At 42.2% G+C, this 22953-nt stretch overlaps 2 protein-coding genes across 18 annotated transcripts in view; one reads left to right on the top strand and one right to left on the bottom strand.

Moving 5' to 3' along the window:
- Window positions 1-14615, top strand: part of elf2a (E74-like factor 2a (ets domain transcription factor)) — a 179674-nt gene extending 165059 nt beyond the window's left edge. For 13 of the 15 annotated variants that reach the window (XM_086008521.1, XM_086008519.1, XM_086008520.1 and 10 more), the window contains 2 exons: window positions 6565-6942; window positions 11940-14615. In XM_086008521.1, coding sequence (XP_085864647.1) covers window positions 6565-6942; window positions 11940-12576 — 1015 coding nt within the window. In that variant the 3' untranslated portion in view covers window positions 12577-14615. The remainder of the gene's footprint in view (window positions 1-6564; window positions 6943-11939) is intronic. The other 2 variants (XM_086008522.1, XM_086008525.1) reach the window with 1 other exon arrangement.
- A 4243-nt stretch (window positions 14616-18858) lies between these two features.
- The window catches only part of nocta (nocturnin a), a 30737-nt gene continuing 26642 nt past the window's right edge, over window positions 18859-22953 (bottom strand). For all 3 annotated transcript variants that reach the window (XM_086008536.1, XM_086008535.1, XM_086008537.1), the window contains exon 3: window positions 18859-21825. In XM_086008536.1, coding sequence (XP_085864662.1) covers window positions 20993-21825 — 833 coding nt within the window. In that variant the 3' untranslated portion in view covers window positions 18859-20992. The remainder of the gene's footprint in view (window positions 21826-22953) is intronic.

Here is a 22953-nt window from a genome sequence, read left to right as displayed (position 1 = left end):
ACCTTTAATACTCAAGCATTTAACGGGTTGCAATTGAATTAACTAATAGTTTGATTAGGGAATTGGTGTAATACTCACTTGGTGATGCTGTCGTTTTAGTCACCACAGTTAAGGGCACCGGAAGCATTATACACTAACTGTAAAGGTGTAGTGTAATGTGCGTGTGCCTCTCCTGGCACACTTTGCTACACACAGGAAAATCGGAGCTGCTGATTATGCCACGTTGAATTCATTCTTCACATTTTGTGCAAAGGCTATTTGTGCTGGACTGTCTTGAGGATGTCATGGTTTGTTATATTAGTGTATCAAGTTATTTGTAACCCATTATAACTTGCCATTGACAACCAATTGGGCATTGCCTTCACTTGAGTGAGGTTGTGCTGGGAGCCTTGCACTCCATTAATAGCACTGTGTGCTGTGCTGGCAGTGGACTGCATTTGGGGAAGGTTGTTTCACTAAAAAAAAAGTGTAAAATGCTGTCAATGTTTATACTTCAATTAGAATGGTTCATTATGACTGAGATGCTTGGAGGATGAATCGCCCTTGTCCATCTCTGTGCATTGACAGTGACCTGGGATGGGAACAAGTGAATGGTGTTCAAGAGAAATTACTGTTTTTTTTTCCACCAGACTTGTTAGAACTTCCTGCCAGATTGTGAGATTCTTTTACAATCAGAATATTAAGAACTGTCATTTCACAAGTCCGCATAATTAATACTTTAAATATAGATTGATTTATTAACTCTTGAGTTCTGTATTGGGAGTCCCCCCGTTCAGTTGGTAAAGTTAATTAATTTTACAACTCTTCGCAACTTTCCCAAATCTTTACGCACACGATGTCTATCTCCACCCAGCCGTACACCACATCTTATGAATGTAGTGACTCATGCTAATAGTTAAACAAATTCTGGCAATTCTCAGATACTTTGCCCAAGTGGATATTCTTCTTGTGTGAGACTACATCTACTTCTATTTATATAGCACCTACAACAGTAAAAGCCCCAAGGCGCTTCACGGTCGCATTACCAGACAAAATTTACTGCAAAATTCGACTTCCTAAAAATAAAAATGTAGAAAAATATTTTATCCTTTTGAGCTTTTAACAGCAATCCTGAGACTATTTTTGAAAAATTGCAGTGATCTTAAAGGCAGTTATCCAGAGGCGTTTTAGAAGGCTCAATCGAATTTCATTTTTATTTATCTTTTAATTTGAGGCTTTTTCTTTCATTTTCTTCTATCTTTACTTACCTTCTTTAAACTACTTCATCATGAACTAATTGGCTCAATAGTAACACCCTTGCCTCTGAATCAGAAAGTCAAGCGTTCAAGTCTCGCTCCAGGGACTTTAGCGCATAATCTATGGCCACACTTCAGTGCAGTACTGAGGGGGGTGCTGCACTGTCGGAGGTGCCATCCTTTGGTTGGGACGTTAGACTGAGGCCCCATCTGCCTTCTCAGGTGTACGTAAAATTTCCCATGACACTCGTTGAAGAAGAATAGGGCAGTTCTCCCTGATGTCCTGGCCAGTATTTATCACTCAACGAACCCGCTGAAACAGATTATCTAGTTATTTATCTCATTGCTGTACGCTGTCGCGTTTCCTACATTACAACAGTGACTATTACTTCAAAAAGTATTTAATTGGCTGTGAAGCGCTTTGGGACGTCCTGAGGTCGTGAAATGCAAGTTTGCTCTTTTTATTTCTGAAGAGTGCATAGTTTCTGGGGTTGTAAAGATGAGTGTTAACAATACAATGTCTGTGCTTGTGTTGAAACATCTCACTGCAAGAACAGAAGTATGGGCTTTCTAAAACAATCTACGCCTAGTTTACTTTTCTTTATATAAACCACTATAATATAATTGATTTCTTTGCTACGGCAAGATCAAACATGTTTAAATTGTTAGTTATTCTCATCATATTTACCACACTGTAGATTATTAGTGCTTGGGTTGTGTACTCCCAAACAATGGGAAGCATGGTCATTCAGTGAAAGTTGGGGTAAAGAGCTATCTTCCTAAAATCATTCCTACAAGGGGGAATCGATACTTTATGCGGTAATTTTATGAATCTGCACTCCCTATGGGGAGCCTCATATGCCAGCAGCACAATTCGTTCCTATGCTGCCCGTGATTTTCTGACCATTAAAGTACAGGAAACTTTGTGCTATCCGGCACCGACGGGACCGAGCTGTTGCCGTCCCATCAAAACTGCCGGACAAACCAGCGGTAATGTTAAAACATACGGAAGCTTTTGAGCTCCGTATCTAGCAACAAACCCAGCTTCTAAACAGTCGGCCGTAGCTTGCAAGCGTCTCTGTAGCTAAGCAACAGCTTTAGCTAGACCTTGCAGAGCCTGACTGGTGGGGGGAAAAAAAGCAACGAAAAGAAAAAAAAACTTACTGAACCGACTCCTGAATTTTGTCGGTGGATCGAGCATTCTGGACAGTTAACCTCTGGATAAACCAAAGTTTCCTGTAAATGGTTGGCAAATAGTGGGCACTGAACAAATGACCAAGGGCATTAAAGCCACTCAACTGTACATTGTTCAAGTATAGAGCCTAAGAACGAATCTGATTTTCTCCAGTGGGTCTCAATTATTGGTATTGTCACTGGGATTTTAAATGAAGTATAATGATGGGTGTGTGAATTTTTTTGTACTCTGTCCACTTGAGCTCTGAAAAATACCCAGCGGTAATATTCTAGATTTGTCCTTCCAAATACTTCAGACAGAGTACTGGTACCAACATGCAACTCCATCCCCCACCAGGACGGCCTTCGGGCGCTCCGCTTCTTCTTTGATCAGAGGCCCAACCAGTTCCCATCCACCACCACCCTCCTCCGCCTGGCTGAACTTGTTCTCACATTGAACAACTTCTCCTTTGACTCCACTCACTTCCTCCAAATTAAAGGTGTTGCTATGGGTACCCGCATGGGTCCTAGCTATGCCTGCCTTTTCGTGGATATGTGGAACATTCTTTGTTTCAGTCCTACTCAGGTCCTCCCCCTCACCTCTTTTTCCATACATTGATGACTGTATCGGTGCCGTTTCCTGCTCTCACCCTGAACTAGAAAATTTCATTCACTTTGTTTCCGATTTCCACCCTTCCCTCACCATCTCCGACTCTTCCCTTCCTTGACTTCTCTCTCTCCATTTCTGGCGATAGGCTATCGACAAACATCCACTACAAGCCCACTGACTCCCACAGCTACCTGGACTACGCTTCCTCCCACCCCACTTCCTGTAAGGACTCTATTCCATTCTCCCAGTTTCTCCGTCTCTGCCGCATCTGTTCTGACGGCACCTTCCATACCAGTGCTTCCGATATGTCTTCCTTTTTCCTCAACCGAGGATTCCCCTCTACCGTGGTTGACACGGCCCTTGACCGTGTCCTTTCCATTTCATGCACTTCTGCTCTCACCCCTTCCCCACCCTCCCAGAACCACGATAGGGTTCCCCTTGTCCTCACCTTTCACCCCACCAGCCTCCACATTCAACGGATCATTCTCTGCCATTTCCGCCATCTCCAGCGTGATCCCAAAAACATCTTCCCCTCACCTCCCCTTTCAGCATTCCGAAGGGACCGCTCCCTCTGCAACACCCTGGTCCACTCCTCAGTCACCCCCAACACCCCTTCCCCTTCCCCTTCCCACGGCACCTTCCAGTGCAAGCGCAGGAGATGCAACACCTGCCCTTTTATCTCCTCCCTTCCCACTGTCCAGGGCCCCAAACACCCCTTCCAGGTGAAACAGCGATTTACTTGTACTTCTTGCAATTTAGTATACTGTATTCGCTGCTCACGATGCGGTCTCCTCTACATTGGGGCGACCAAACGCAGATTGCGCGACCGCTTTGCGGAACACCTCCGTTCAGTCCGTAAGGGTGACCCCGAACTTATGGTCGCCTGTCACTTTAATTCTCCGCTCCACTCCCACTCTGACCTCTCTGTCCTCGGCCCCTTGCACTGTTCCAACGAAGCTCAATGTAAGCTCGAGGAACAGCACCTCATCTTTTGATTAGGCACTTTACAGCCTTCTGGGCTCAACACTGAAACATAGAAACATAGAAGATAGGAGCCATTCGGCCCCTCGATCCTGCTCCGCCATTCAATGCGATTATGGCTGATCATCCAAATTCAGTACCCTGTCCCTGCTTTCTCCCCATATCCCTTGATCCCCTTAGCCTTAAGAAATATATCTAACTCCTTCTTGAATATATTTAATGAATTGGCCTCAACTGTCTTCTGTGGTAGAGAATTCCACAGGTTCACCACTCTCTGGGTGAAGAAATTCCCTTATCCTTAGACTGTGACCCCTGGTTCTGGACTCCCCGGCCATCGGGAACAGCCTTCCTGCATCTAGTCTGTCCAGTCCTGTTAGAATTTTATAAGTTGCAATGAGATCCCCTCTCATTCTTCTAAACTCTAGCGAATATAAGCCTAATCGACCCAATCTCTCACCATACGTCATTCCTGCCATCCCAGGTATTAGCCTGGTGAATCTTCGCTGCACTCCCTCCATGGCAAGAACATCCTTCCTCAGATAAGGCGACCAAAACTGCACACAATGCTCAAGGTGTCGTCTCACCAAGGCCCTGTACAACTGCAGCAAGACATCCTTGTTCCTGTACTGGAACCCTCTTGCTATGAAGGCCAGCATACCATTTGCCTTCTTAACCGCCTGCTGCACCTGCATGCTTACCTTCAGTGACTGGTGCACAAAGACACCCAGGTCTCGTTGCACTTCCCCTTCTCCCAATCTATTGCCGTTCAGATAATAATCTGCCTTCCTGTTTTTGCCACCAAAGTGGATAACCTCGCATTTATCCACATTATACTGCATCTGCCATGTATCTGCCCAATCGCCCAACCTGTCCAAATCGTACTGGAATTTCTCTGCATCTTCCTCACAGCACACACGCCCACGCAGCTTTGTGTCGACTGCAAACTTGGAGATATTACATCTAGTTCCCTCGTCTAGATCATTAACATATATTGTGAATAGCTGGGGTCCTAGGACCGATCCCTGCGGTATCCCACTAGTCACTGCCTTCCACTCGGAAAAAGACCCGTTTATTCCAACTCTTTGCTTCCTGTCTGCCAACCGGTTTTCTATTCAAGTCAGTACCTTACCCCCAATCCCATGTGCTTTAACTTTGCACGCTAGTCTGTTATGCGGGACCTTATCGAAAGCCTTCTGAAAGTCCAAATACACCACATCCACTGGTTCTCCCTTATCTATTCTACCAGTTACATCCTCAAAAAATTCCAGTAGATTAGTCAAGCATGATTTACCTTTTGTAAATCCATGTTGACTTTGTCCGATCCTGTCACTGTTTTCCAAGTGCTCTGCTATTACATCTTTTATAATGGACTCTAGCACTTCCCCCACTACCGATGCCAGGCTTACCGGTCTATAATTCCCCGTTTTTTCTCTTAACACCTTTTTTGAATAGTGGGGTAACATTAGCTACCCTCCAACCCATGGGAACTGTTCCAGAGTCTATAAAAGTTTGGAAGATGACCAGCAATGCATCATCTATTTCTAGGGCCACTTCCTTAAGTACCCTAGGATGTAGATTATCAGGCCCTGGGGATTTATCGGCCTTCAATCCCGTCAATTTCCCTACAAATACTGATTTCATTCAGTTCCTCCCTCTCATTAGACCCTATGTTCCCCGACATCTCTGGGAGTTTATTTGTGTCCTCCTTTGTGAAGACAGAACCAAAGTATGTATTTAATTGGTCTGCCATGTCTTTGATCCCCTTTATAAATTTCCCTGATTCTGACTGCAAGGGACCTACGCTTGACTTTACCAATCTTTTTCTCTTCACATATCTATATCTTCACATATCTGAGTTCAACAATTTTAGACTATAACCCCATCCCCCATTTTTCAGGCGGCTGTTGATGATTCTGCCATCCCCATTTGCAACATTTAATCTCTCCTGCCTTCTACCCTAACACAGACTGTTCCTTCAATTCCTTCCTCCCCTCTCTGCCCCACCCCCTTTCCCTGTCTCTGCACCTGCTTAAAATCTGTCACATCTCGAACCTTTTCCAGTTCTGATGAGGGGTCACAGACCTGAAACATTAATTCTGTTTCTCTCTCCACGGATGCTGCCTGGCCTGCTGAGTGCGTCCAGCATTTTCTGTTGTTACTGCAGATTAAGTCCATTGACAATCGTGATCGACACCTTTGTAACTAGAGTTTTAGCTAAAACAGCAGCATATGTTTGTGTCTCTTCCAAGATTATATAAGCTTGAGGAAATTTGGTGTCTACTCATAACAGTTTTGTTTCAGCTGTAGTATTTTGACTAGGAAGAGCAGGGGAGTTATCCCTGGTGTCCTGGCCAATATTTATCCCTCAATCAACATCACTAAAACAGATTATCTGGTCATTATCACATTGCTGTTTGTGGGAGCTTGCTGAGTGCAAATTGGCTGCCACGTTTCCTGCATTGCAACAGTGACTACACGTCAAAAGTACTTCATTGGCTGTAGAACTCTTTGACACATCCTAAGGTAGTGAAAGGCGCTATATAAATGCAGTCTTTTTTTCTTTAGGTATTACTACCAAAGAGGGATCCTGGCCAAGGTGGAGGGACAACGCTTGGTCTACCAGTTCAAAGAGATGCCCAAAAACCTAGTAATCATTGATGAAGACAAAACGGATCCTAGTAGTGAAGGATCATATCCGACTGAAACACGGACTGATGCAACTGGCAACTTATCTGAGGCAACTTCTCCATCTTCAGAAAATATCTCCTCTCCCATTTCATCAAAAACTATGGCAGCTTCGCGAGGAGTACGGAACGCAGCACAGCAGAGTGTTGTGAAGCTGGGGAGGGCTGCAACAGTGAAGGTCTCGTCGGCTGGTCATGGTGGAGTCCTATCTCAGGTGCCTACAACTTCCCTTCCAGTAGTAACCACAACGGTTCCAAGGTTAGTAGGTTCTACGCATAAATGTTATGCTCGTTTTATATGCAAGTACTGGAAGTTTTTAGATGCCAATTTAAAACCAGAGACTGGGTGGCATAGTGGGCTGGTGAACTGTACTGTCACCTGTGTTTGAAAAGAAAATCCCAGATCTATCCCTTGTTCCTCTCCTATCTCCCCTCATGCCCATTTCAAGCTCATCTCGTTCCTGAGACCCACCTCCTGCTCTTTTGACGCCATTCCCACTAAACTGCTTACCACCTAACTTCCCTGCTAACTGATATTGTAAATGGTTCCCTCTCGTCAGGTACTGTACCCCATCCTTTTTAAACTACCTCCTTAAAAAGATACCCTTGATCCTTGCAAACTACTGCCCCATTTCTAACTGCCCTTTCCTCTTCAAAGTCCTTGAACATGCTGCCACATCCCAGATCTTCGCCCATTTCTCTTGCAACCAATGTTCCCTCTAAGTTTTTTTTTGGTCCGCACTTTTCCCTTTAATGGGCTGTGTGGGCCATTAAAATTCTGTGCACATGCTGTTTTGCACCGGGACCTGCAGAGCGCTGCGCAGCTTAAAGGGAATGTTGCCTGCAACTCTCTGAATCTTTCCAAACAGGTTTCTGGCCCTGCCACAGCACCGAAACGGTCCTAACCAAAGTCACAAATAACATCATCTGTGACTGGTGCATCATCCCTCCTTGACCTTCGGCAGCCGTTGACATGGTCAACCACGCCATCCTCCTCCGACGTCTCTGCTGTCCAGCTCAGTGGGACTGTCCACACTTGGGCTTCACTCTAGCCTATCCGATCGTAGCCAGAGCATTTTCAGCAATGGCTTCTTTTCCCACCCCTGCAGTCCGTATCCTGCTCCCATCATCCTCGTTCTCGCTGACCTGCATTGGCTCACGGTCCGCCCAGTGCCTCAGATTGAAAATGTTCACCTTTTGGGCTTAAATTCCTTCATGCCTTGCCCACCCCTTTCTCTGTAACCTCTGCCAGACCTACAAAATCCCTCTCCAAATTCTCTCTTCCTCTGATTTCTGGCCTCTTGTTCTACCCCTTCCTTCTGCCCCCTCTTTAGTGGTAGTACCTTCAGCTGCCTAGGCCTCACTCTGGAATGTCCTCCTTCAGCCCCTCCATCTCCCTCTCCTCTCTTTAAAACCCACCTCTTTGATCAAGCTTTATGGTCATGCCTCCTAATATTTTCTTCTTTGGCTTGGCATCTGTTTATTTCTGATTATGCATCTGTAAAGTGCTGTGGGACACTTTTCCATGTTAAAGGGGTATATAAATGCAAGTTGCTGTTTTGGGATCGTGTGAAGAATGGTCGCCCTCTTTGCCTACAGTAGTATCAGTGACCGCACCTTAAAAGTAATGAATTGTATGTACATCATTCCTGAAAGGTATGATAAGGTACTATATACAGGAAACTTTTTTTTATCTGGCATGGACGGGACCGACGTGGTGCCGGTTCATCAAAAATTCCGGATAACCGAAAGCTATAGTAAAAGATACGGAGCTGAGAGCTCCGTATAAAGCAACAAACCCTGTTGCTTACTTCAGAACAATGGCCACAAGTTGCAAGCGTCTCTGTAGCTTAGCAACAGTTGCAGCCACACCCTTGCACAGCAACAAATGGAGGAAGGCAAATAATAAAAGTTACCTGAACCTACTCCTGAATTTTGCCGGTTAACCGAGATTTCCGGTTATTTAGGTGCCGGTAAATCAAAAGTTTCCTGTACATGCAAATATCTATACTGGTAGGAACTCTATTTAGAAACATCAGAGTAAAGGAGAGCTGCCGAAAACAATGTTTTTTGTTTCGGATTCAGCTCTTGATCGCCATTGTAGGCCAGGTATAAATTACAGCAGCTGACACACGTAGCTGTTCCTGAATGAGCAGTCTCACTCATTGAGACCAGTAGGGGTGGCTGATATAGAAACTGCTGTTAGGGCAGCTACTTTATTCAGTGGTTGTAGATGATTATATAATAACTTCTGCTATTGTTGACCTGATCAGTTTACTGGAACATTTCTCAACTATGCTTAATCCACAGGTCAGAACAGTTGGTGCTTGCCGATTTAAACTACCTGCATTGCATTATTTTCTTGCCCCATTATGAGTAAATGACATCATTGCAGATTAAGGTTCCTCTAAATCCTGCCATCTTGTTCAAGTAATGACAGATTTTCTGAGGTCTGGCATTATATAGTCGATGTAGCCATTACACAGTTCTGCTCCAACTACTGTTAAACTGCAAGAATGTAAGGAAACCGCACAAATGCGCTCATATTCCTTTCATTTCAGAGAGGAAAGTAAAGCAGCATAGCCATCCCCTGTTCCCCGCTAATGCTTTACTTTCAGACAAATTCTGTTCCTTTATTAAAATATAAAATAAAATGTGCTTTGCAGTAGAAATGTGGCCACATCAAAGTTATCTCTGATACTGCCACCTAGTGTTACTATCTTGTCATATGTCCAAAGTTGCAAGTAAAATGGTGAGTGGGAAAAGTGGAATATATAGCTTAAAAAAAATAATCAGGCACGGACATCAATAGACTGAGAAAAACTGAAATGCGAGAATTAGTGATTTACAGAAGAGAACAAAAAAAAAATTCTGAATTTATTCTGATGGAAATGACCAGTTAACCTCCTGTGTGGTGTTGCTCATGCGAAACAGCATATGATCGACATATGGCCTGCGATTGAATGCGATTCCCTGGCCCAAATGAAGCTGAATATGATCGCAGGCCACATTTTCAGATGTTGAAAATGGGGCACCATTCAGGGGTGGGATCTGGCCTGGGCCACAGGCTGGTGTTCAGGAGTTGGGGGGGAAGGAAAAGGGATCCAGAGGCGGGAGTGCTACCATTGAGCCAAACTAAAACATAGCATAAATATATGATGGAAATAGAATGACACCAGTGTGATTGTGATGGGTCACATATAACAGTTGCAAGAAGTGTTACACAACAGGAAGTGCGCACAAGACTTGTAATATACTTTATAGATCTGATTTTGACACTTGCAACTGCTTATTTTGCATACGCAGATGCTCAACAGCTAGTGTTCGGAAATGGCAGTGTCATTTGGTTTAAATCAAGGTCATTTTCAAGGGTTTATTGGTCTTTGCAGTAGTTTTGTTGAGTACATAGGCCACGCATTACAAATGTGCCAAATGGCATGTTGTGTTTGTAAATGTCCCATTATAAAATGTAGTTTCAATAACTTGGTGGACCAAAGTATGAAAAGTAAGTTTAGAACAAAGAATTTAGTAACCAGTGTGGGAAATATTTCTGTGGTTTTTAAATGATTGAGCTTTCTGGTTAGGGTGCATTCTACCGCGTCATTTTTCATGACAATGCTCGAGTGTCTCAGGATAGGGCAGGTCAGATTTTAAAGCTCATTGGTGCTGATGTGATTATCAAGCTACGTAGCTATCATTTTGAAGTCACCTTCAGGTCTATGATGGCCTTTTCTGTGTCATTACTCGGTGTCCTTTTTTTGTCGTGGCTGTTTTGAGTTAGGGGGGTAGAGGAGTAGCCTGGTGATTGGGAAGTGTGAATGTTAAAAGGTGGTGTCCTTGCATGTCATCACCATGGCTTACTGCTTTGTGGCACGGTGGACATGCTTTTAATGGGGGTCTGCAGTGAGGATTATGCACATAGCTCTGTGCAGAGAAGCAAGCTAGCTAGATTTGCCGGCTCTGTGTTGGATAAGTTGTTCTGACGATGCCTGGGAATAGTTCTAGAAAATCACGGTGAATAAAAACCTGGAAGGAAACGGGTGCAGAAAGGAAAAACTATGTAAACTCCATTAAACCTGCCATTTACTCCTCCCTGAAGATGAATTTGAAAATTAGGGTACAAGTCAATAAAACCTGGAAAACGGTTAATGTTGGCATGCTCCAGTTCTGGTTTGATACACGTCGTCACAGGGAGAACACCATGTTTTCTCTCTCTTGACAACGGTACCCACACGGAGCAGAGTTACTGCCAGCTGATTGAAGACCCATGGCGGAGGAGCTGAGGACACAGTTAATTATCAGCATCAACTCTTAGGGTTAAACTCCATGTGGATGGTTGTATTATTCACTAAAGTAAAAACATATTTGTTACATCCAAAGTTGTTTTGCAGATTAAACTGTTTTCTAATTAAACATATTGTTTATATTTTGACTCTGTGTAAACATGCAGCTGATTTCACTCAGTTTTGGACTTCTGACTTTATCTTAAGTTTGTGCCAAGCTTGGACTTTTATATCACCCCCACCCCCCCCTTTATCAGTTACTGCAGGAAGTTGTAACATTGGGATCGCTTTTGCCCTGCTCCCAGTTATCCCATTGCCATCTACTAATTTTGAACTGGTGTTACAGAAAGTACAGATAAATGTACAGGAAACTCTCGATTTACTGGCACCTAAATAACTGGAAATCTCTGTTAACCGGCAAAATTCAGGAGTAGGTTCCGGTAAGTTTTACTTCATATTAGTGGCCGTTCCTGGATCTGTGGCCGTGTAACCGGGGTTCCTGCACCTGTTGCTATGCAACAGGGACGCCTGGATTGGTGGCCGGGGTTCCTGCACCTGTTGCTATGCAACAGGGACGCCTGGATCTGTGGCCGTGTATGGGGCTCTCGTACCTCTCTGTAATCCGGACTTTTTGATAAACCGGCACCACGCCGGTCCCGTCGGTGCCGGATAAAAAAAAGAGTTTCTTGTATTGTAGTTTTGGGCCTGAAAATGTTTGAGAATGCTGTAATGAGATTATGTAAGATGGATGGCTTCAAGACACAATTGATATTTTTTGTAACCCAGAAAAAGGAAGACGGTCATTTGTATCCCACAACTGACATTGATGGTCGAGGAAACTTTAACCATTGCATATAATTAGCAGTGCTGTCCAAAACAATCAGGCGCAGTCGGAAGCACAGTACGAGGTATTAAAGAAGCCTAAAAATAGCTCAGTGTTGCTAACTTGTTCCTTCCACTTCTTTGCCAACAGCAGAACTGTTCGTGTTGCAATGCAGGTGCCTGTTGTAATGACTTCTTCAGGCCAGAAGTTTTCGACGGTAGCTGTTCAGTCAATGAACCCGGTTTCTACAGTAATAACCAGCACAAACACGACCGTCTCCACTCCAAAGGTTCTCATCCAAACTATCCCTACAATGGTGCCTGCTACTACAGTAGAGAATGGAGACAAAATCACTATGCAGCCGACAAAAATCATCACCATCCCCGCAACACAGATCACCCAGTGTCACTTACAGACAAAGGCAGGCTTGGCTACAACTGGCAGCATTAACATCGTTGGAGCACAGGCAGCAATTCGAGCTCTTTCTCCCATGTCAATAGCAGGAGGGACGCCTGTAATGAGACTAGCTATGCCTGCCCAGCAGGCTACAGGTCAGAGTCCTGCTCGAGTTATTACTGCCATCATCAAGGGGGCAGAGGTCAAGCAGGAAGGAATGGCTACAAAGGTGGGAGCAGATCTCCACAATCTGCCCGTGATTAAGGAAGAGCGTTCAGTGGAGGGTAGTAAGACTGTGACTCGCTGGGTGGTTGTCAGTGCACCCTCAGCCATTGCCCTTCCTTTGACAGTGAAAACAGAGGCAGAAGCCACGGTGACTGGTGAAAAATAATAGCGCAGCTGTTGAGACAAAAGGTTGTCATATGAGACTTTTAAAAAGGAATGTTTCCAGCAGGTATCGAACTTTTTTCCCATCCCATGCTTCACAGTGGGATTTGAGCCACATCATCAAATGCTGACGAAGAAACTCTCTGAATAGGAACAAATGAGATTTCAATGAATTCATATGCAATTAAATGCATATTGATCCAAAAAAGGGACCACGTGTTTCACTACATTTTAAATCTACACTAAGAATTTCTGGAAACACTAATATTTCAATGACTGGCATAGAATGTTTCTCTGAAAACTGCATAAGCTTTAAAGCACCAGTGCGATCAGGAATTTGCTACCTGCTCCCAACAGACATCTTCATTGTAGTGGAGGTGTTGAGCTGAAATGTCACCTGGTCTTTACTATTATTACTAATGCGACTGTTCACAATTGGTCCTTCTAGCTGAACCTTCCAAACCTCCGTTCAGGTTTTGTATTGTAAATATAGAACCAATGACCCTGTATCTCGTTTACTAACATGAATTCATCCATTTTTATCACTCTTAAAACTAAAAGAAAGTTGCGTAAATTTAAATAGTGCCCCCGCAGCACTCAAATCCTTTCCTGGATGCAAATTTTCATATCTATGCACATCTCATCAAGTCCCCTTCCTTTCCTCAGCTCTTAATTTAGGAATTAGCCTCCTAGCTCTCCCCTGGAATTAGAAAAATACTTTTTTTTAAAACAATGCTGAGGTTAAATTTTTATTAGCAAAATGGTTCATGTATTTGTTGTAGAATCATGATCTAATTGGAAGTGCTGACAGCCCATCAGTCATGAGGTTTGTTCAGGAATTGGTTACTTGCAAGTAAGTTGCTGGTAATGCTGGGCCTTTAAAACTGGATGCTGCCTATTGCATTTCAAATGCATACCAACCTTTGTTTAAATAACACTGTGTGCACACAGTACTTTTTCTTCTACTGGTGCTAAGTGAATTCTCTTTAAAGAAAAAAAAAACTATGGAATGTGAAGGATTAAGTTGAAATAGAAGTTACTGCTTTTATTTGGAGAGGAGGGTATGAAGGTGTATTTTCAGGATTTGTATAATTACAGTTTGTGAGCAATGTTAAATGACAGCTTGAGTTTTTCCATTTTTTTAAAAAAAAGATAAGCTATGTAAGAACTAGCTTTTTGTTTAAAGCTCTTTTTAATCTTACACATAAAGCACAGTATTGTTATGGAGTAACATGTTATTTTATGGTAGTTAGAGCCAGCCAGATACATGGTTTGTGGTCAAGTTAAGTGACAGACCTTTGGCTATAACCTGTTTTTTTTATAATGCCCGTGTCACTTTGCCTTGGTGTATGTATAAACATTTTGCTTTTTTTTTTGCCACTTCAAGGTCATGTTCAGTCTAGCTTTGTGCAATGAGCTGTTCCTTTTCAGGTAGTTCTAAACCTGCTGACTTCGGTTAAAGAGGAAGTCTCGCCATCAGGACCCAACTTTTTTAAAAAGAAAACTGTTACAAGAAATTATAATTAACATCCTTTTCGTTCCATCCATTTTTATCAATTTTAGTTTACGCAGTGATGATGAACTATATCGTGTTTGGGAGGGGGGGGGGAACGAGGGTATGGTATTGGCTAGGACCATTACCGAGGCTGGCCCTGAAGATAGAGGTACCATGCATAGTTGGGTTAATATTCAGCTATGACATAGTAAGCAACGCCCTTTCACCCTGGTACTGCCTTTGGCTTTTATCAGTACTCACTGTTCAAAAGTATTTAAACCTGAAACAAATGGACCAAAACAAAAAGATGTTAAACCCTTCACAACCACCTGCTTTTTAAAACTGGATTCTGGTATTGAAACTCCCTCCTTAATGATTGATTAGGGAGATTACCAGTGTTCTGACTGAAGATGTTTGTACAGTTTCAACATTTGAAGTATATTCTATTTTGTTGTACTCTTGTTTCAAAGTGTATTCAAGTAGATTTTACCAAAATATAACAGTGAATCCTGTTTTGATTGTGTTTTGGTAAAGAAATACAAAGTATATCTAGTGTCTACGTATCTTCTTTAAAGGTGATTTTTAAAAGATGAACAAAAATGTGTTGTAACTTAAATATCCCTAAATCAGCAAAGCACCAATGCACCCCACCCACTCTTTAGAAATGGAAAACTTAAATAAACTTTGATTTAAGCTGTTTTCTCAGGAGTTTGCCATAGGAATTAACTGGGAGGAGTTTGATTTATAAAAAAATCAACTTTTTTTAAAGCTGTTTTAAAACTGTTGCATGGTTCAATAGTGGTTTAACCATAGAGTGTTGTACTGCAATAAACTCAGCAGGTGTGCTGGACAGTAATAGTTAGACTACACTTCACCACGAAAGTTGTAAATACACATGGTACTGAAAGTCTGCAGAGGTTGTCCTGCTGGAACCATTGTAGAAACAGCTTAAAATGGCTGTTTCTCTGGAGGTTCTACTGAAGTTATGGTGGGAGAATTTGAGGGCTATTTATTTATTTCTAAATTAGAGCAAAGGGTAGAATTTTTCAGGGAATGCAAAGACCATGTCTGGAAAATATTCACTTTAATATTTAAAAAAAAAGGCATGACATGACCATACTAGATTCAAATCTTTTCTTTCTCATCACAAGTCAGTGTGGGATTCCAAACAGCAGCCCACCTATGCAGCGCTCTAGAACTTTCTCTTCCCTCGCTGTACATATTTTCATTATAAAGAATGCACTGAATTTGAACAAATAGGCTGTTTACCCATCTTTGATACATCCCCTTAATGCTTTTGCAGCCATTTTGTTCCCCACTTCAGATGGGCATTACCATAAGCTTAAGGGATATTTCAGCAGGTCCTCCGAAGGCAACCTATGCTGCTGTTTGTTGGAGGTTGATGGGCTGAAATTCCTTCTTCCCGCCACTAGTGTTGGGGTGGGACTTGTGCCCACCACCCTGACCCCAGCTGAGTTTCTGGGGATTGGTGGGGGAGTAAGCATTCATGATGGGAGCCCTGAAGGAAATGTCAGTGATGCTTCAATGGGGCTGCAGTAGCATAAGACACAGAAGAAGAGCTCTGAAGATAGAGGCCTTCAACAGGTAAGTGCTGGGGAGCAAAATGGATTGAAGGCGTGGCTGTGGGGAGGGAAATTAATGTCTAGGCAGCAATGTGGTAGTAGTTCCTGTACCCTAATTTTGTTCCCTTTTCCACTGCTGCCCAAACTGATTAGTCAGGATAGTGGAGGAACTGTTGATTGAAGGGTCTGCACCTGAAACATTAACTGATCCATTTCTTCTATAGATGCTGCCTGACCTGTTGTGGGCGTCCAGCATTTTCTTTGTTGTAGTTTTTGCTTTCTGTTGTAGTTTTTGCTTTCTGTTGATGAATCTTTAATTGTGCCAACATTGTAACATGCATGGAGACCAGGTCATATTTTTCCTGGCTATGCAAATGACAGTATTGCACAGCCTCCGGAGCAGTTTGCAGGCAGGGTTTGCTCCCAGCGGCAACCCTCCTCCACTGATTCTCTACTCGAGTTTGAAAAATGCTTAAAGGCACCAACCTTGAAGAGGATAGAGTTGGGACAATTTATTGGCGGCATAGCTTTCCATGTTGAATTTTTTTTATACAACTTAGTATCTGCTTACGACATGTACTGTGACTACCAGAAGCTTGAAGCTTGTACTGCGAGTATGTTACAGAAAAGACAAATGCACATCTTGACCTTTGCATGGACCAGATGCCAAAACATAAATAACTACTTATAATCATTATAAAGTAGCTAAGCAAATTTGCTTCACAAAGATATAGGGAGAGATAGAAACAAACATTTCTTAATCTTTTTAAAAATTAACTTAAAAATACTTTGGATGGAACAATTGACTTTAATATAAGCTGATCAGAGCCCAGGGTAGTAAAAGAATGGAGGATGTTCCAGACCGAAGGCGAGGGAAGAGATCTTAAGCAGGCTTCAAAATTTAACAAGACCTTATTAGATACCATCTCCCATACTGTTAAGTAGAATATAGAGTCATAACAGCACAGATGGAGGCCATTTGGGTCCGTGTCAGCTGTCTCCCATTCCCCTGCTCTCTCCCTGTAGTCCTGCAAGCTTATTTCCATCCAGTCTCCTTGAAAACATTGTCTCCACTTCCATTGGCAACGAATTCCAGGTCATCACCACTTCCTGTGTAAAAAAGTTCTCGCATCCCCCTGTATCTCTTGCTCAAAACTTTAAATCTGTATCCCTTAGTCCTTGTACCATCAACTAGTGGGAACAGCCTTTCCCTGTCTAGCTTATCCAAACCTGTCATAATCTTGTACACCTCTATTCAAATCACCCCTCAACCTCCTTTGCTCTAATGAAAACAAATCCAGCTTCTCCAACCTGTCCTTGTAGCTAAGATCCCCAGAACCATTCTGGTAAATCTCTGCACCCGCTCAAGGGCCTTCACATCCTTCCTAAAGTGTGACCAGACTGGACGCAATATTCCAGTTGTGGCCTAACCAGTGCTTTATAAAGGTTCAGTATAACTTCTCTACTTTTGTACTCGATACCTCTATTTGTGAGGCCCAAGATCCCATGCTTTGCTAACCACTCTCTATATGTCCTACCACCTGCAGGGACCGATCGATGCACATTAACTCCCAGTTCCTTCTGTCCCTGCACACTCTTAATGGCACAGTTTTAAAGTGTATATTGCCTCTCCCTGTTCCTTCTGCCAAAATGCATCACCTCACATTTCTCTTACATTCCATCTGCCACGTGTCTACTCATTCTGCGTCCTGTTGCAGTTGATTGGCATCATCCTCACTGTTTGCCACACCCCCAAGTTTGGTGTCATTGGCAAATTTAGAAATTCTACTGTATTCCAATATCCAGGTCATTTACATATATCAAAAAAAAAAGTGGCTCCAGCACTGACCCTTGGGGAACACCACTGTCAACCATCCTCCAGTCTGAAAAACAGCCATTTACCACAACTCAGTTTTCTGTCCTTAAGCAAATTCCTTATCCAAGCTGCCACTGACCCTTTTGTGGTACTTTGACAAACACCTTCCTAAAATCCATGTAAATCCTTACTTCATCAAAAAATTCAATTAGTCAAACATGATCTGCCTTTTACAAATCAGTGTTGGCTCTCCTTAATTAGCTTCTTCAACCTCAGTGCCCGTTAATTTTTTCCTTGATTATTGTTTCTAAAACTTTACCCACAACTGACCGGCCTGTAGTTACTAGGTTTGTCCTTACACCCTTTGAACAATGGTGTCACATTTGCCACTTTCCAATCCTTAGGCACCTCCCCCGCATCTAGGGAAGATTGGAAAATTATTGCAAGCCCTTCTGCTATCTCCTCACCCAATTCCCTTAGCAACCTGGAATGCAAGTCATCTGGACCAGGCAACTTGTCCGCTAAACATACCCAGCCTTTAGTACATCCTATCAATTATCACTCCTTCCATTGCTTCTACCTTTTCTACTTCTACCAATTTATTTTGTCAGCATCCACCTCCTTCGTAAACACCGATACAAAGTAGAGTATTCTAGCCTTGCCGTGTACCTCTATCAACCTTTGTCTCCAATCGGCCCCACCCCGTCTCTTACTACCCGCTTACTGTTTACATGCTGGTAGAATATTTTTGGGTTCCTTTTTATGTTAACCGCTATTCTACTCATATTCTCTCTCTTTGCCAATTTTTTTTCATCTTTGCAGCGTGTCAAATTATTGTATTTGGTCTGGTTCTCCCTTGAAGAACTCGCCTGACATGCAGCATACACCTTTTTTTGTTTCATTATCTTTATCTCTCTCGTCATCCATGGAGCCCTTGGTTCCCTTACCCTCTTGTTGGAATGTACTTGGAACATCTCCTTAAAGATCACCCATTGTTCTGTCAGTCTTTGGTTCCATTTTACCCTGGCTAGATCCTTTTGCATCCCATGTTGGTGATGAGGAAAGGATAGTGGCCCTGAATTTCTGCCAAGGTTCTCCCAATCCACATGCAATGTTTCTCCAGGTGTTAATAGCTGTTTATACAATTACGTGGGAGCCCTGCTGAAGGTACAGTCAGAGATTGGGGTAACCGTGAATTTTTTAATTACCTTTTTTCTAAATACTCCTGCAGCAGCATTTAATCCGTAACATGAGATTTTGTTTGCCTGACTTTCCTTGTATATACTTAATGCAACAGAAAGTACCATTGGTAATGTTCCACTAACAAGATGCAGTATTAAAATGACTTTATAGTTTTCTAAAAGCACAAGATTGTCAAGAACAAACAATGAATTGAGATTAATAGTGCAGTTCTGATTTATTTGTAATTACAAGCATTTGATCAAAGTTACCAGCTCAGTAAGCTAGGCAGGTACAGTTCCCATTATTGAATGAACATGGGTCAATACCACAATATAGAAATAATAAAGCAGTTTGTTTCAATGTACAGTATATTAAATAACTGGGAAACTAAAGCATTAAAAGCCCAAAATTGGTATTTTGAAACTCAATTGAATGCCCATCCTTAATACACATTCCTCTGCAGACAAATATTTGGTACACTGTAGGTCAATAAATAAATACCTGCATTTTAAGTTGCAGAAATAAATTAGGATAGCTGTTTTTGTAATTGCTGTAAGTTAGCTACGACTTTTGATTAGCTCATTTAATATCCAGGATACTGCAATTCAAAATGGTGCCGTATTTATGCATTCCATTCAGACAGATGGGTGGAGCTTACCATGGGAAAGACACAGAACTAAATACTAGGCTGGATGATGCAGCTAATGATTATATACATCTTTCTTTCACAACATATTTTTGTAAAGTTCTGGTTAGTTGATTAAAAATTGTTTGGGACCAATTCAGGGCCCGTGAGAATTTTTTTTTTAAAGTGTGAATTTTAGGACTGAAGTTTTCTTTGTGCTTAAGACACTAGCTTTTATCTTCTATTGCACCTAGAACATACGTGAAAAATATACCTGGAAAAACTTCAGCCTTTCAAACTAGAATAGTGGTCATTTCATAATACTGGCTTTCAAAAGGTAGGACTATTAAAATCTGGAAAAAGTTATTCCCAATATTCAGTTCAGATGTTAAGTATTTCCAGTGCAGTGCCACCACATATTACTGTTAGCAATACTAGCAGATGAATGACATTCCCACATCCACCATTTTAAAACAGAGGACAAAGGGATGCCACATATAAACGGTTCCTCTGCTAATATTTACTAACTTCAGGCTTTTGTAACATTTTGGGCCCAAGTTTTTAATCAAGAATACTATAAATACACACTTGGTAAAGTAATTTTTTTTAAAAGAAGTTACACAAACTGCATAAGTTACAATGGTTAGTACTTAAGGGTCAAAACTGTACTAACAATCCTATTAACAGCATTTCAACAATGTACCTCAAAAGGTTACCACAACAGGATTACTGTAACATTTAAAAAGACATGCTGGAAACTAGTAAGAACATAGGATTAAAAACAGGGAATTGTGGGGCAGAGAGTTAGACAGTGGCCTTTCATCTCTGGAACCTGCTAAGATAAAGGTCTCCTCTCCTGGCTGCTAACTAAGGATCCTATGTAAAATACCTCAGCACAAAACTGTCCTTATTTCAGCAACCAGACCACAGGGAAATGGAAAAAAAAAATCAGTGGTGCAGTTGGTGGTAGTCGTCTGCCACTGAGCAAAATAGAGGCCTTTACTCTATCAGACTGTGCTATAAGTGGGCACAGGGTTCCATTCCCTAGTACTACCATCTTAAAGAGCACAACATTGAAAGTAAGACAATTGCACATTTGGTTAAGTTTGTTTTTGAGAACTGCACAATGGTTAGTACATCAATGGTCAAAATTGTACTTTGCAACAATCCTATTAACTGTAGTTTAACAATTTTGATCAGTTTATACTTGGATAATTTTTGTAGTTCAGGGAAGATTTGTGCATTCACTCAGCCCAACAAATAATTAGAGAATGGTTAAGGTAGTAGGTCATCCTTCCTCCTTCGGTAAGTCACAGTGTGGGGGAGGTAATAGATGCAGCTAAGCCATAACAACTTAGTGTGTAATATCAGAACATAAAACTGGCCATTACTGAACTAAAATGCAAACCAAACTAAGCATTATGGATTGATGTGACTATATCACACCCATAATTTGAGACAAACTAACCAAACCCCTAAGAAGTGTGCAATGTTTTGAAGAAACTGTACTTAAATCTTTACTGGCAAAAAAAACCTTGTTGCACATGAGACAAGCACAGTGTAGCATTTTCATTAGCAATCCTGGTCTGAGGGGACACCTGTCTCAAATATTCATATGATGGCATCACTGGTTCAATAGGAGTGGAGTGGGGTGGGGGTGAGATTCATCAATGTATTGACTAACCTTTAATATCACTGTCAATAACAGATTGAAATGTGTCAACATTCATCAAGTTGATCTAGAAAGCTAAATTCACAAACAAGTGACAAATGATCTGAAGGGTAGTGGAACGATGGCAAGCGATTAGGGCCAATCTGTTCCTCTGTGGGCAAATTGAGTAATCTGTTCACACTAAATGCATGCTGGGAATACCAAATGTAATCCAATGTGTGGCAGCTCTCTCCCGAGGGTCGTATTTTCCATGTTGTGAAGGGAGGTTCTGATTGACCATCCTCACTCAGTAGCTTGTATGCGCTGTTCAGATTTAGACTGGACTTAGTAAACTGTTTGTAAACATCTTCAGTGGGCTCAGCGTTAAAGTCTCCACACACAATAAGGGGAATACCAGCCCCATCAGTGATGCTTTCTAGATTCTGAAGCAGATCGCAGCCTTGTGATGAACGGAACCGCTCCCAGCCACTGCAGGCCTTCAGGTGTGTTACAGCAACACAAAACACCCTGCCGGTTTCAATGCACCGGAGGGTTTGGACAATAGCCACTTGATTGGTCTGCAACATCCTGGCTACTAGTCTAATTGTGACACTGTCGATCAATTCAAATCTCTCCTGTAGAAAAAACAAAGCACATCCATCTGGCCCATTGTTAGGTTCTACATCCAAGCAAGGAGACGATGGTTTAGGAAAGAAGGTTGAATGATAGCCTAACCCACTGAGAATGGGCTGGAAGGTGTCAAAGTAATGGTCCACTTCTTGCAGACACAAGATATCTGGGCGGTAGGTCAGAATCTCCTCCAGGATAAGGTATTTACGCTCTGACCAGTTTAAAGCTTCCCTTGGACACTTGATAAAATTGTCCTTCCATTCTCCAAGAGCTGCATCAAAATTAGAAAGAAGAGTTGAAATGTAAAAATCAAATCGCATTTTATGAACTCCAGGGATAGTGCAGGAAGAACAGAGAAGATTGAAAATATTATGCACATACAATTTACATTAAGGACAAAGCACAGCTCGGATGTTGTAAAATACACACATGTCCCTTTACTGCCTCAAAGTTCTACCCTCAAAGTATCAGGGCCACAGTGAAAGGGACGATATCTCAATTGACTGGTACTATGTTTCAGAAAAAAAGTGTGTTTGTTTAACCAAAGGGGCACTTTATCCATGTTCTGGCTCAAGCACCAAGTCTTCTAGTGAACTAAATCCTTTCATGCATTCTTTACTAGTGTGTGTAGGGCATATTCAAAGCAGGGTGTTGATCCTGTCAGTAGTCCAGGTTATTCCACTGGAACAGTGAAAAGCCTATTAAATGTTATGACTCAAGCTTAAAAAAAAAACTGCATTTGAACTACAAACCTGTGGAAAAGCTGCACAAGGTCACACTCATTTAAGAATTGCACCTTCTACGCATGATGGCAAAGATGGTGTGCATGTTTTATCTACGGGCTCCATTATCTATGTGTATGGGACAAATTATACCATGGGACTGTACAGCATTTTGATATTGGGGCGTCAAGCAGAGATCTACAACAGCACTGCTCTCTTTTTGAAACTTAATAGCAGGCATCTGGTGATGGGTCCACTGGAGGGGCAACAAGGAGGTGCATGTTTCCCACTAACAGCCATTCTTGCGCTCTGGGATAAGATATGAACAGGTTGCAATCAGAGGCATGGAGCTTGCCTCCTTTATATTGTTGGGTGCAACTGGTGGCTGGAGTGCTGTGCTCCTGCTGCCACTAGCACAATGTAACAGAGCCTTTACACAGGCCTGGTGAATCATAACCGGCATCAAAGGATAGCAGCAACCTAAAAAAGATCTACATTTTGCTGTAAAAGGTCTGGTTAAGAATTTGTTTGAAAACATTAATAAAAAATATGTACAAGTCACAGTAAAAGAGGTTAGAAATTGTTAACCAACACATTGTCAACAGCAGCTGATGGTTCACAAAAAGAGAGAGAGCATGCTGCAATACCCCACAATGTGACTATTCATGGGGTAGTAA

The sequence above is a fragment of the Somniosus microcephalus genome, chromosome 2 (assembly GCF_052327205.1).
Source record: "Somniosus microcephalus isolate GS21.2 chromosome 2, FLI_Smic_1.0, whole genome shotgun sequence".
NCBI classification, from domain to species: Eukaryota; Metazoa; Chordata; class Chondrichthyes; order Squaliformes; family Somniosidae; genus Somniosus; species Somniosus microcephalus.
The sequence above is the reverse complement of the archived record's forward strand: the minus strand, read 5'-3'. Positions and strand labels throughout refer to the sequence as shown.